Here is a 15,458-nt window from a genome sequence, read left to right on the forward strand (position 1 = left end):
AACTTTGGAATATGTTGAGCCTATACCACCTAATAAGAATTTTTCTAAATTTCATCTACTTGTAGTCTCTAATTCACTATGGTGTATTAACATTAAAAACTTTTCTTTCACAGGTGAATCGTATATACTTTGGATACCTTAGAGGATTAAAAGAAAAATTTTTGATGAGGTCCATAAATTTCTGTGAACATTCATTCTCCAGGGTATCCAAGCCTATTGCAAAAAGGGCTTTTGGATTATCTTGTTGAGAAATCTACTGAGCAATTTATCAAGATATTGGCCAGAGGAGGAACGATCCTATATGATTGAGTTTTCCCCTGCTTTCCTAGTTTAGGTTTATTGCTTTCATAGAATTTAGGATTAGGATAGTTTACTTTCCATTTGTTTAGTCTTTGTGCTTCCCCATCTTCATGCTAAGATCTTTGGAAAAGGCGTAAATTTTCCTTCTTTAGGTACTATCTTTCCATCACTTCTCCTTTCTTTTCATTGCCGCTTTTACATTGCATGCTTATATCTTTTACATTGAGGACAATGTAGATTTTAGGTTGGGGGTGTGGATTAGGTAAACTAATCATTATTTTCTTAGTTTCTGAGCAAAATTTTTAAAAATTTTCAATTTTTCAAATTCAAAACCTGTTTGGAAAGCGATAGTTTGTTTAATTAAGAATGTTTTAAGTAGGATGATAAGATAGAGATTGAATTTTGAAATGATGGAGTTTGATCAACTAAGTAGCCTATCACTTACAGTTCTTGCACTCAATTGATTAAGAGGAAGTTTGAATATCATGTTAATCTAAGTCACAAGACACTTCAAACTACTTTTTGTGAGTTGTGGTAGAATTTCTAATTGTTAACATGAGTATCATTGATAAATGTTGAGAATTGAGTCTAAAGAATCTTATCCACCTTAAAAAGATGAAAAGAATCAGTTAAAAAATAGTGAAATCGACAAAAAGGTCATATATGGTGAAAAGACTGAAAAAGAATGAAAAAATATATAGTCTAAAAAGAATGAATAAAAAGAGATTGTCGATATAAAATAAAAAACTGGAAAAAGAAGGAAAATGGGATAAGTTTGAAATCAGCACTTGAGTTTTCAACCAATCTTGAAGTGATGAGCATGGCTAACATTATGAAATGATAGTATTCTTATAGGGAGTAAGTTGATTTTCACCAAGCACATTGAAAAACCTGATATATTAACTTATACTCTGATGTAATTGATAAAGAACCTACTTGATTGATTGCTTATATGATTCGACTCTAGGTTTTCAAAATCGCACTTTCTCATCTTAATCCTCCTCATTCATACTTAATTGCACAAAGGATTGATTTTTGAAAAAAGGTTAGAACATGGAGAATTGAGAATTGCTACACGCATATTTTTGCTCGGGACTAGCAAAGTGTTGGTTGAGGAGTGTGTTGAGTGTCAGATATTGCATATTCTCCCCTATTTATATCTTGGTTTTATGAACATGATAATGCTTAATGGTATATTTTATACATGTTTGCGTTGTAAGGTGAATCTGAGAGCTTGGATTGAAAAGAATGCTAAAAGCATGGATTTAATGCTCAAGAATCACCAAGGCAAAGGATGTATCTTAAAAGACCAAGAGTGAAGAAATCACATGTCAAAGACCCAATGAAACCAAGTGCGAAAGCTGAAGAAAGGACTTTAAAGATCGCAGAATCTACAATAGAAAAACACAGAGTTCGGTCCGACTGAAATCACATAAAACAGTCCAACGAAGAACAATGAAATTCAGAAGATAATTTGGTTTGATGAAGGGTAGTTCGGTCCGACCGAAAGTGCACAAATAGCTCCAGCGCTGACAAGAGTTAATTCGGTTTGAGCGAAGATTAATTCGGTCTGACCGACAACTTAAGTTTAGTTCGACCGAACCCATATCGGTCCGACCGAAATCGGATAACTGCTGAAACAGAATATTTTCCAAATTCAAACTCGACTTCAGATTCGACTTCAGTCTGACCGAAGGTAACTTTGGTCCGACTGAAGCATAGCGCAAAAAATCTCCAGATTGCGTAACTTGGGTTGGTTTGCAAAAATTCCAAATCGGTGCATAAGATGGAGATTCACAACTATATATAGAAGTCCCTATGATGTTCCTAGATATCATCTAGGGTTTAAGGAGTGGAGCAAAAGGGTAGAGAGCCACCGCCAAGAGTCTTCTTCTTCTTCCTTAGTTGTTTCAATGTTTTGTTTAAGAGTTCTTAGTTCAATCATGTCTATGGTTAACTAAACATCTTAACTAGGGCTAAGAGGTGAAGCTTGTAGCATGATTGGGATATTTACTTTGCTTTGATTTATGTTTATGTTGAACTTCATTGATTTTAAGGAATATTTTCAATTTTCTATGGTTTGTTGTGACTCAAATTATAATAGACGCTACGATAGCTTTGAATATCTTCTTTTCCCATTTGAGATTGTTGGATTGGTAAATCTTATATTTTTCCATCATCTTCTGGGTGTGGTTGGGTGATGGAATCCCTTCCAATCTTCAGAATTCTCCTCCATTGAGGCTGGATCAACGAGAAGTTTGGAGATTTGACCATCTCTCTCCAACTAGATAAGATAGGACTCTGATTCCAATTGGATCTCTTGAATCAAGCAAGGTTGCATCTTAATAGCTACAAGTGGATCCTTGGCACCTTAGTTCCCACCGTTAATTTTATAAGTTTTAATTACCTTATTCAAAATCACTCTATCAAATATTTTAAATAATTTAGATTTACATCTTCTTCTAGTTCTAGTTCTAATTCTTTTCAGAAACGTACAAGATTAGTCTGTGTGGATTCGACCTCGGTCTCACCGAGATTATTACTACATTGTGACCCTACACTTGGGTTTGTGAACAAACTCTCCTCCACTTTAAAAGCTTCACGGTGGTTCTTTAGTGTTCTACAGGTAAGGATTATTTTTTGACTCTCTTTAACGAAGACATAAACATTGTCTCATCCTCGGTGGGTCGCAGCATGGTCCAACTGCCATGGTCGACCGAGTAACATATGGCATACTTTCATGTCGACCACGTCATAAAGTATTTGATCCTTATAAGTTTTGCCAATTGAAAATGAGAAAGTGCATTGTTCAGTTACCTTGGTCTCATTCACCTTTTTTTTCCAGCCTACTAAGGGGAAGGATGTTTTGTCGTTGGTAGCTGCAACTTGTCCACCATCACTCTTGAGATGATGTTATCGCTACTGCCAGTCTATGATTACATCATTAACTTTGTCATTGACAGTGCACCGTGTACGGAATATATTGCGTCATTGTGGATGTAGTTCCTTCTGTGAGGTGTAGAGTAATTGTATCACAACTAGAGATTCACCATGATCCTCGCCCATTCATTCATTGCCATTTACTCTTTCCTCTATGGCCTATTCATGTTCATCAAAGTCAGGGTCTTCTTCCGCGACCTTACATTCAGTGCTCCCTTAGTTTATAGTCAAGTGGGCTACAGGGTGTTAAGGACAGGTGTTTGATAAGTGGCTCGGTTGGCCAGAGCGGTAACCATTGTTCAACCTTGGACAAACATGAGGATTTGGAATCCTACTTGGGCTTGTTGTTGTGGGTGTTACACGTTGAAACCTAGATGAGCTGCTCCTCGTATCATGGTTTGCGGTTGTATGAGGTTGAGGAAGTTCTCTTATTGGTTCTTTTCCCCATGCCAACACTGGATCCTGCGTGGGACCCACCATAGGGGGTCAAGTTGAAGGATTAGGCTGAGTAAGAACCCTTGCAAGTTGCGTTTTTGCCCTTCCTGCCAACTGAACCGCTTCATCGACAGTCCTGACTAGGTGCATCTGAACTCGATCCTGAATTACCGATCGTAACCCACATATAAATCGTGCTACCTTTCATGATTCAGATTTTGAAAGATCGTTTTGTGTTACTGACCGCTAGAATTCTTCGATGTAATATGTGACGGTTCTATTTTCCTGTCGGCAATTTGGGTATTACTGGAACAATACCTGCTCGTAATCACTAAGGAGGAATCGTGATTGGCATCTCATCTGTGGATAGGATGATATGGGCGTCTTGTTCTGTCAGGTATGTGAGAGTTGTAATTGCTCCCACCATGCAGAAGCATCGAATTTTAATTTGAACGCTACTAATTTCACCTTTTTATGTTTCGGCACATCTATGTAATCAAAATATCTTTCTACTTTGGCTAGCTAGTCGAGGAATTCTTCTATACGTAATAAATCGCCAAAACTAGGATATTTGGCCTTACCTCGATAATCTCTTTCTGCATGATCTAGATGATTGCCTCCATGGATTGGTCGTCGGGAAAAGCCTTCATTAAGGTCCTCGTTGCTATAGATCGAATCATCTGGTGTAGCCCTATGATTTATCACTGGTAGTGCTCTACGGAAATCGGGATTGTATTGTATAGCTACCGCAGGAGGTGGAGCATCGCCTGGGTCTTTGGGCGAAATCAATGCATCCGCAAGACTGTTGAGGGTTGATTGTAACCCTTACATGGTCAATTGACTCTCTCGATGGAAAGCTTCCATCCTTTCTGAAAGATAGTGAGTCCCTACATCATCGTTCACAGGATTGTGGTTCATACCTTTGTTGTTTGCCATCGGCCTGAGGGGAATCCTCGCTTTGATACCAATTAACGCATGGATGAATGTGATGAGGTTGACCACCATCTTCCTCAGGGGGATAATAACTACTTCAAATCCACGAAGCTTCTCTGGACACCTCACAGAGACTTCTCGAATCCATGAGGAAAAAGCAAGAAAATAGAAATAGTATTCATGAAAATTTATAAATTAATTGATGATTAAAATAAACAAGTCTAAAACCCTTTAAATATCGATACCAAGCCTTGAAAGAAGTTTAGGAATTAAACTATAAATAAAACTCCCTAAAATTTGCAACTTACTATAAATAGTAAATTTACTTTTTATGGTAAGTATCCTATATGGCTTTACCACGTTATTCTTCTAATTTCTCTAAACACTTTTCATGTTGTACACAACTCCTAAAGCCTAATGGATGAAAAGTTATAATCAAATCAACACTTACTAAAAATAGTAAAAATGAAAATAAATAGGAAATTCGACTGTCGATCTGATAAAATCTTGCAAATTCGGCATGGGTAACCTGGATTTACCAGGTTGGTTAGCTATAGTAGCTCGTCCTACCCCAAAATCATATATGGTACATCGAGTAACTCATTCCAGTTTGTGAGATATGTCTGTTTTAAGGTTCTGACGATCTTGATCACTTTTGTCATCGACCTAGCCTTTTCTGATCCATCTTGGCCATGAAACTACCCGCGACATGCTCTAAATTAGACTCCTTATAGAGATTCCTCGAATCCACTAGGAAAAATAGAAATTAGAAATAAATTCTAATAAATTCAAAATTAAATTAATTGATGATAAAAATGAATTTATAATCCTTTAAATAGTGATATCAAACCTAGGAAGAAGTTTCAGAATCCAACTTCCTAAACAGATGATTTACTATAAATAGTAAACTTACTATTTATAAACGGTCATGATTTCTACTAGACTTCATGGTTTTCGGCCAAAATAGTAAGTGTCCAATTTGGCCTAATCACGTTATTCTCCTGATTTTTCAAAGCCCTTTTCATGTTGTGCATAACTCCTAAAGCTCAAAGGATCAAGAGTTATAATCGAACTAAAACTTACTATAAATAGTAAAAATGAAATTAAAAAGGACTTTCGACTATCGATCTGATGGAATCTCCCAACTTCGGTGTGGTTAACCCGGCATAGATGGTTGGTTGGATAAAGTAGCTTCTCCTACCCTAAAATCATGTATGATACGTCGAATAACTCATTCCGGTTTGCGAGATACGCTTATTTTAAGGTTCTATTGGTTCTGATCACTTCCACCTCCAATCGGGCCTTCTTTGGTCCATCTTGGCCATGAAAGTGTCCATGACCTGCTCTAAATCATTCCCCTCTACTTTAAAAGAACTCTTCATCAAGTTCTCATCCCGCTTTGGTTCATGATAGTCGATCAAGTCTGCAACGTTGAAAGTACTCGAGATCTCCATGTTATCCGGAAGATCAAGAACATAAACGTTGTCATTGATCTTTTGAAGGATCGGTATTGGTCTAATCTTCTTATTCTTCAACTTATTGTAGGTCACAATCGAAAATCTCTCCTTCCGTAGATGGACCATAACATGGTCACCCACCTCGAACACCTTTTTATCGTCGATACTTGTTGGCTTGCTCCTTGTACATGTCGTTCGAGGCATGCAACTTGGCTTGCACATTGGCATGAATGCTCATGAGTTAGTCATTGATATGTTCTATTACAATGCTCATGCCCGGGAGCTTGGGTAAAGGGACCAAGTTAAGTGTGTGGCGGGGCACTCGACCATAAACAATCTGGAATGGAGGCTTCCCTGTCGAGCGGTTCACCATATTGTTGAATGGAAACTCTGCTTGAGATAGGGCCAAAATCCACTGCTTTTGTTTGTCACCTAAAATACACCGAAGGACATTTCCCAACGTTTGATTCACAAGTTCAGTTTGCCCATCGGTAAGTGGGTGGTAGGCACTACTAAACTTAAGTTGTGTACCAAACTGATTCCACAAATTAAGTCCACTAGAAGTAGCTAATGAATTTCGTGTCACGGTCAGAAGTGATGGTCTTAACAACCTCATGTAGATGCATGACCTCTCAGAAAAATAGATTCAACATGTGTGTTGCATTGAATGTCTCCTTACATAAGATAAAGTGCATCATCTTTGAGAAATGATCTACCACTAAGAACCCCGAATCAATGCCGCGCTATATTCATGGGAAACCAATCACAAAGTCCATAGGTAAGTCCTCCCAAGTGCCATCAGGAATAGGTAACAAGGTGTAGAGGCCTATATTCTGAGACTGCCCCTTAGTGGTTTGACAAACATTATAGCATTGCACTCTTTACCCACGTCACGTACCAATTGTGGCCAGTAATACCGCTCCTTCACAAGAGCTCGCGTCTTATCTTGCCCAAGGTGTCCACTGTTGAGGGTCAAATATTGCATATCAGACCCAGTTATTGCCTGGATTTATGAACATGGTACCGTTTAATAGCCCATTTTAATCATGTTTGTGTTGCAAGGTGTAATTGCGAGCTTAGACTAGATCGGGATGCTAAAAGCATGGATTTAACGTTCAGAATGCACCAAGCCAAGGGACGGACTCCAGGGCACCAAGATCGATGAATTTACACGCTAGGGATCTGAGAAAATCGAGAAACTGGAGCTTAAGTGGCCTGAAAATCGTCCAGAATGCAAGATCACAGGGTTCCCACCATCCGTTTAGCTCGAAACTTTATATTTGGCCTGAGGACCATAAATTAACCGTACATGCCGAATTTCAGTCATTGGATCCCTGTGGAAGTGTTCCAACGGACAGATTAGCCCATGAATCTTGGATTTGGGGCCCACCTGAGATCTGGATATACTTCAATTTCATTGTCAATGCCTTAAAGTGGATGGGGAAAAGGATGGACGGAACGAATTTCTCACAAACATCACAGAGGACCCCACATGAGGGTGTGTATGCATACAGTGCACGCACACGCGAGCCGCACCGGACAGTCAGCCCGGTCAAAGACGGGTTGACCCGTCTCTCCTTCTCCTTCTCTGTTTCAAACAGCGGATGTACCTGGTCTGCCGGTTTCACGTAGTGGGGCCCACCCCTCATCTAAATATTTCATCTGGCCCGTTCATTATGTACAGATGGGGGGTATTAACCATACCTAGGTTCCCTTTTGGTCCTATGCATGCACTCAGGCAATCTCCACCGTCAAACGCCATATGGACGGCGGAATAGAAGATCAGGTGGGCCACACCGAATCCAATCCAAACTTGACCATGTTTGATTGGTTTTTTGAGATAAATCCAGTGGACGGACTGGATTTCACCGCTGATGCAGACTATGGGCCCACCGATCTTCGCAGCGCAAGGACCGTGCGCAGGCTCTGCGTCCGCAAAAACCGGCCGCAGTGGACCACTGTGCGATCAAGGAGATGATCGGATCGATGATCCGATCCGTCCAGAAGATGCAGAGGGGGGTCTTAATCCTGTTCATGAAGTCAAACCAGAAATCTGGAGCCATCAGCCATCACATTTCCAAGTCGACGCCGGTTAATTTCCAAAGATTCTGCGACCTGCATTCTTGGCTGCGTAACTGGCTGCGTAAAAGCCACATATGAACATCACCAACTCCAGCCAGGCTGATCCACCACCCCTGGCATGTATAAAATACAAGAGAAAAGAGAGAGGGAGGACATTCAATTACAGGGACCAAAGGGGAGACGTCAGTAAGAGAGAGAAAGATTGAGAGTATTTTTAGAATTTTTATTTGTTTATTTATTCATTATTAGTATTTTGTGAGATCTAGCCTCATCATGTCTATTAGTGGCTAGACCTCTTAGCTAGGGCTAAGAGGTGAAGCCTGTAGCGTGATGGGAGACTTTTGCTATGCCTTTGTTTAGACTAAATTGATGTTGATTTTGGTTTTAATTAAGGGAATGTTTTTTTTTTAGTTTTTAATGGTCTGTTGTGACTAAAATTACAATGGGTCTGCGATGACTTTGAGCATGTTCCTTTCCTTTTATGTTTATGACGTCAGGAAGCCCTATTGTTCACCATCGTCTCCTAGGCATGGTCGGATGATGGTACCCTTCCTAACCTTCATATCATGTTGATTGGTTTTTAATTAGTTTAATTCTGTTGTTTACTTTGTCTCCTGGGCATGGTTTAGTGATGGAATCCATTCTAATTCATATACTTTTCATCTCTTGAAAACTATATCAAAGGAAGTTCAGTTGATTTTCATAGATACACCCTTCAACTGGATGAAGATGAGACTCTAAGTCCAGTTGAGTTCTTGAAACAGGCATAAGATCTCCCTGATCTCTACAAGTGGATCCTTTAAATCCCTAGTTTCGTACCTCTAAATTTCTTAAGTTTTACATTAATATTTCACCATTATTCCTCAAATTATAATCAATTTATATTTCATCTTAATCTAGTTCTAATTCTACCTAGTTTCATATAACGTACAGGTTTCAGTCCCTTGGGATTCGACCTCGGTCTTACCGAGTTTATTACTACATCACAACCCTATACTTGGGGATTGAACATCCACCAAGGCCACCTTCATGTAACTCTTGAATAATCTTCTCCCTCAAAGAACTTTGAGGGATGCACAATTGAGTCCCTTTGAAGAGGAAATCATCTTGCATATGTAAGTCACTGAGATAAACCTCTTGGCACCTCAACCATGCATTCTTGAAGTTCTCGTCCTCAACATACTACTCCTTGAGACAGTTGAAGCTTACCAACTCATTGCTCACTATAACTAGTAGTGATGCATGCCGGCTAAGTGCATCAGTCACTTTGTTCTGGTACCCTGACTTGTGCTTTAGAACAAACATGAATTCCTACAAAAATATAACACATCTAGCATGCACACAATTTTATATTATCCTGACTATTAATAAACTTTATGGCTTAATAGTCAATGTAGAGAATAAACTCTCTCTGGATCAGATACTGCCGCCAATGTCACAGCGCTTGAATAAATGCATATAACTCAAGATCATAGGTTAACTACTTCTTTCAAGCTTCACTTCGTCTCACTGTATAAGGCTACTGGCTGGCCTTCCTCTAATAAGACTCCTCCAATTCTAACATATGATGCGTCACAATCTGCCTCAAACAACTTATTAAACTGGGAAGAACCAAGATCGTTGTTGTGGACAATCGATTCTTAATTTCAATAAAGCTCTTGTCGCCACATCAGTCCAATGAAATTAGCCGTTTTTCATGCAATTGATAATGGGTATGACTATAGTGCTCAAAATTCTACACGAATCAATGGTAGAAGGTTGCTAACTCATCGAAACTCATAACTTCATGAATGTTCTTCGGGATCAGCCATTCCCTGATGGCTCACACCTTTTCATCGTCCACATGGATGCCCATGGACGTCACCATATATCTTAAGAATAACAAGTTATCCGTTAAAAAACTACGCTTCTTCAAATTAAGGTACATCTTGTTAACTTAGAAGACTTATAGCACCTTCCTGAGATGTTCCATGTGCTCCATCTCATCCTTTCTATATATCAAGATGTCATCAAAATATACTACCACAAATCGGCCAATGAACAGCTTCAGCACTTGATTTATCAAACGCATAAAACTACTTGGTACGTTCGATATACCGAAGGGTATGACTAACCACTCATACAACCCCTTCCTTGGTCTTGAATGACATTTTTCACTCATCACCAGGACAAATATAAATCTGATGGTACCCGCTCCTCAGATCTAATTTAGAGAACACCTTAGCACCCTCCAGCTGATCGAGCATGTTGTCCAACCACAGTATTCTGAACCGATATTTGATGATAAGCTTATTAATTACCCGGCTCTCAACACACATGCGCCAGGTCGCATCTTTCTTAGGTGTTAACAACGCTGGCATGGCACATGGGCTCATACTCTCTTGAAAGACCCTTACGGATCAATTCCTCCACTTGCTGCTGAAGTATTTTACACTCTTTCGGACTCATTCGATAGTGGGGGTGGTTGGGCAAGCTAGCCCTAGGAACGAGGTTTATGTGATATCGGATATCCCACATAGGGGGCAATCCATTAGGTGATTCTTCAAGCCAGATTTGCTTGAATTCGTTCAGCAACGACCTTAAAATTGGGGAATGTTTAAGGGCTTTGATTCCTCGCCCTTCACCGCTACAATGTACACATTGTCGATTTCCAAGGATTTCTCCACGAAATCCCAAATGGTCAAGAGAGAACTCCCATCCACTTTGTAAGCTTCAAGGTGGTTCTTTGGTGCCATAGGGGTAAGGACCATCTTTCAACCATCCTTGACGAAGATGTAAACATTGTCTCATTCTCGGTGGATCACATCACAGTTTGACTTTTATAGTCGACCGAGTAACATATGGCATACTTTCATGTCGACCACGTCACACAATACTTGATTTATATAATTTTTATCAATTGAAAATGAGACAATGCATTGTTTAATTACCTTGGTTTCGTTTAACATTTTCATCCATCCAATCGAGTAAGGGAATGATGCTTTGTCTTAGGTAGTCATAACTTATCCATCATCACTTTCGAGAAAATGTTCTCACTACTGCCATTGTCTATGATTATATTACAAATCTTGCCGTTAACGGTATACCGCATACGGAATATATTATGTTGCTGTGGATGTAACTCCTTTCATAAAGTGTACAATAATTGCCTCATGACCAAGGATTCGCCATGATCCTCAACCGACCATTCTTCTTCACCAGTTCATTCCTTAATGGATTGTTCATCTTTATCAAATCAAGGGTCTTCTTCTTCTATATATCCTTCAGTGCGCTCTTCGTTAATAGTCAAGTGGGCTCCGAGGCATTAAGTATAGATGTTTGATAAGTGTCCCGGTTGGCCACTTCGGTAAGAAATGTTAATAGTCAAGTGGGCTTCGAGGTATTAAGTACAGGTGTTTAATAAGTGGCCCAGTTGGCCACATCGGTTGACCAACCATAAGGATTTTGAATCCTACCATACCCACTGTAGTGGGTGCTACACGTTAAGGCCTAGATGGACCACCTCCCGTGTCACTGTTTGCAGTTGTAGGAGGTTGAAAACGTCCTCCTACTGGTTCCTTTCCTCATGCCAGCGTTGAATCTCGTGTGGGACCCATCATGGGGGGCTGAGTCGAAGGATAAGGCTGAGTAGAGACTCTTGCAAGTTTTTTGTCTGCCCTACCTACCAACTAGACCGCTTCATATACGGTCCTGACTAGATGCATTTGAACTAGGTGTGGGATGTTTGATTGTAACCCGCCGATAAATTGTGCTACCTTCTGCGATTCGGTTTCTAACAGGTTATTCCTCGTTGCCAACCACTGGAATTCTTCGATGTAATCTGTGATGATTTGATTTTCCTGTCGGTAATTTTGGTATTCCTGGAACAATACCTGCTCATAGTCACTAGGGAGGAATCCTGATCGAAGAAGTCGTCTCATCCATGGTCATGATCGGATTGGCACTTTGTTCTATCAGGCACGTGAGAGTTGTAATCGCTCCCAACATGCAGAAGCACTGAATTTTAATTTGAATGCTACTAATTTCACATTTTTATGTTCTGACATGCCTATGTAATTAAAATATTATTCTACTTCGACTAACCAATCGAGAAAATCGTTTATATACAATAAGTCATTAAAACAGAGAAGTTCGGCCTTACCTTTGTAATCTCTTTTAACATGATGTAGTCGGTCGCCTCCATAAACTGGCCAGCGAGCAAAGCCGTCATTGATGTCCTCATCGCTAAAGCTCGACTTATCTAGGGTAGCCCTACGATTCACCTTTGGAAGTGCCCTACAGAAATCAGGGTTGTGCACCGTACAACAACCATGGGTAGTTGAACATTGCCTTGGGCTCAGGACGGAATTAGCATATCTGCAAGACAGTCGAGGTTTGCCTGCAGCTTTTACATGGTCAACTGACTTTCCTACTAGAAAACTTGTTTTCTATCCGAGAGGTAATGAACCCCTGGATCAGCGTTCACGGATTTTGGCAATTTTTTCATTATTTGACATCATCCGAAGGGGAGTCCTTGCTCTAATACTAATTGATGCGGGGATGGACATGATTAGGTCAATCACTGTCTTCCTCAAGGGATAATTACTCTGAATCCATGGAGCTTCTCTGGACTCCTCATAAAGATTCCTTGAATCCACGAGGAAAAATAGAAAATAGAAATATATTCTAATAAATTCGAAAATAAATTGATTGATGATAAAAACCAATTTTCAATCCTTCAAATAGTGATACAAATCTAGGAAGAAGTTTTATAATCAAACTCCAACTCAAACTCCCTAAAAACATCACTTACTATAAATAGTAAACTTACTATTTATAGACGGTCATGTTTTCTACTAGACTTCATGATTTTCGGCCAAAAATAGTAACTATCCAATTTGGCCTAACCATGTTATTATCAGAATTTTTCTAAGCCCTTTGCATGTTGCGCACGACTCTTAAATCTCAAAGAATCAAGAGTAATGATCAAACTAAAACTTACCATAAATAGTAAAAACGAAATGAAAAAGGACTTTCAACCGTTGATCCGATGGAATTCACAAATTCGACATGGGCAATCCAACATGACGGGTTGGTTGGCTAAAGTAGCTTCTTCTACCCCAAAATTATATATGGTATGTCGAATAACTCATTCTATTTTGTGGAATATGCCTTTTTTAAGGTTTTGACGGTCCTGATCACTTCCAACTCCAATCGGGCCTTCTCTGGTCCATCTTGGCCACAAAAGTGTCCGCCACCCACTCCACATCAATTAGCAAATTGACTCATTAATTTAAGGTAATTTTAGTTCTTCAAATTATATTTTTTGTTATAAAAAGTTTGACAAATATCAAATGGGCATCCTTAGGCAAAATAACATTAAATCTAGATTTTGAAAAATCTTAAATTCTTCTGCACTCTAAAAATCCTGATTGATTTTTTTCTAGAAAGGTGAGAGCTCAACGCCCGTAATTTTTTAAATTCTAACAAATAGTGCAACCAAACGCACCCCAAAATCATATGTGATATAATAAGGCTAATGTTGGTTTTCAAGTATAGTTTGATGGAGAAGGGAGAAGGTAGCAACGTACCGATGAGTGCTTGATCCAGGCTCTTGTTTTCTAGATACTCATAAACAAGGAGCCGATTAGCTCCCTTGATGCAGCATCCGTACAATTTCACCAGGTTTCGATGTTGGACGGCAGATATAGCGGCAATCTCTGCTAGGAACTGACTCTTTCCTTGCCGAGATGTTACCGAGAGTCGCTTTACAGCCACCATCCGCCCATCGAGTAATGTGCCCTGCAGTGCAAATGAGATCTATTAGTTTTCTTAAAAGCATTTTCAATTTGGGAATTGTAGTAGTATAAAAATGTACGAAACTTTGCCAAAAAAAAAAAGGAGGAGAAAATGAAAAGGAAAATGGGTCTCAACTTAAGGAATGAATGATTTGGATGTAATCCAGACCATTTATTTCATGTGCAGCATTAAAGATGGTTGATGACTCAAATATCTCTCAAATTAGAAGATCCCAGCCATTTGATCATTGGCTTTTGTTCCATTGAATGTGAACAATAGTTGTGTTTTCTCCAAACCGTCTTTTCGTAGGTTACCAATCAAAGGCTTGTTCCATCAGGGAGTGGGTGTCCCTCATCCGCAGCTTGGCCCCACAAAGGCCAAGGACCATTCAAATCTTCTGATCTTTGTAGTTTACATATAATAAAAGAAAACTGACCTTAAAAACGGGCCCAAATCCTCCCTGTCCCAGCTTATTTGCCGGACTGAAGTCTTCGGTAGCGGTCTTCAGTTCTCGGTGACTGAAAGTGTTTGGTCTGGGACCCATTCTTAAAAGCTCTGCAGATACACATAAAATGGCAACTTTATACGTTCACTTCAATACCATACATGGGCTTAGAAACATTTGTACCATTTGGCGGTCCATGTTTTATTTATTTTAATTGTTCATTGGATTTGAATGTCTTTTTTAGCAATCACAGAAAAAATTAAGAAAATAAAAATAAATCCAGTTGAAAAATGTTGAACCCAATGAATGGGATTGGCACATTTAGCTTGTGTTTGGATGCACTATCAATTTGAATTGCCATCGATCATCTAATAAAGTGGAAAGCATCATATTTTAGTTTCCTTAACATTCATGTTGAGGATCTGGGCTTTGAATTCTCATTTCCTCTTGATAAGATGGAACTCTTGCAACAGTTGACTTGTGCATCCAAACACCGAATTAGGCCACATTTGGATTTCCCCACTTACCGAAGACGATTTGATAGGCTAGCACCAAATCTTGTGGTTTGGAAAAACACCCAACTATGATTCAGTGGTACTTCCAAACACAACTTTTAATGTACTCTTGAACTGTACTATGTTACTTGAACATTTCTGAAATTTCATTTTTGTTATCTTTTAGTTATTTACAAACATTGGAATTACCTCCTTCATCAACACTCGACCTTTTACTCCTTTTCCAAATCAAAAATACAGAAACAGATACAATGCTTAGAACAACAGAAGCCAAAATTTCAGCAGCCAAAGCAATCTTGTTCTTCTTTCGTCGAGTCCCGACAGCCGGTTCGAAATCTGGACAAGAACTCAATATGATTAGTCAATGTTGAACTTTTACATGTGATAAAATGTACTTTTAGAGGAATGCTACAAATGGACTTGCAAGGGGTTATTAGTACTGTTGATTTGGTAAATCATCACATTGATAGTCCAAATATAGGACTCTTGTAGCCATCCAATTAGTAGTGGTCGATTCACTAATTCACCATGACTTCCGAACCATGCTATGAAACTTTTGGAAAGAGCCATTGA

At 39.3% G+C, this 15,458-nt stretch overlaps 1 protein-coding gene across 1 annotated transcript in view; it reads right to left on the reverse strand.

Annotated features, from left to right (window-relative positions):
- Positions 1–15,458, reverse strand: part of LOC131220929 (probable LRR receptor-like serine/threonine-protein kinase At1g56140) — a 134,848-nt gene that overhangs the window by 44,073 nt on the left and 75,317 nt on the right. Inside the window, exons 20-22 of the mRNA XM_058215877.1 lie at positions 15,075–15,221; positions 14,362–14,480; positions 13,718–13,928 (exon numbers count right to left, since the gene is read on the reverse strand). Of these exons, the coding sequence (XP_058071860.1) occupies positions 13,718–13,928; positions 14,362–14,480; positions 15,075–15,221 (477 nt within the window). The remainder of the gene's footprint in view (positions 1–13,717; positions 13,929–14,361; positions 14,481–15,074; positions 15,222–15,458) is intronic.

Source organism: Magnolia sinica, chromosome 12 (assembly GCF_029962835.1).
Source record: "Magnolia sinica isolate HGM2019 chromosome 12, MsV1, whole genome shotgun sequence".
In the NCBI taxonomy this organism is placed as follows: Eukaryota; Viridiplantae; Streptophyta; class Magnoliopsida; order Magnoliales; family Magnoliaceae; genus Magnolia; species Magnolia sinica.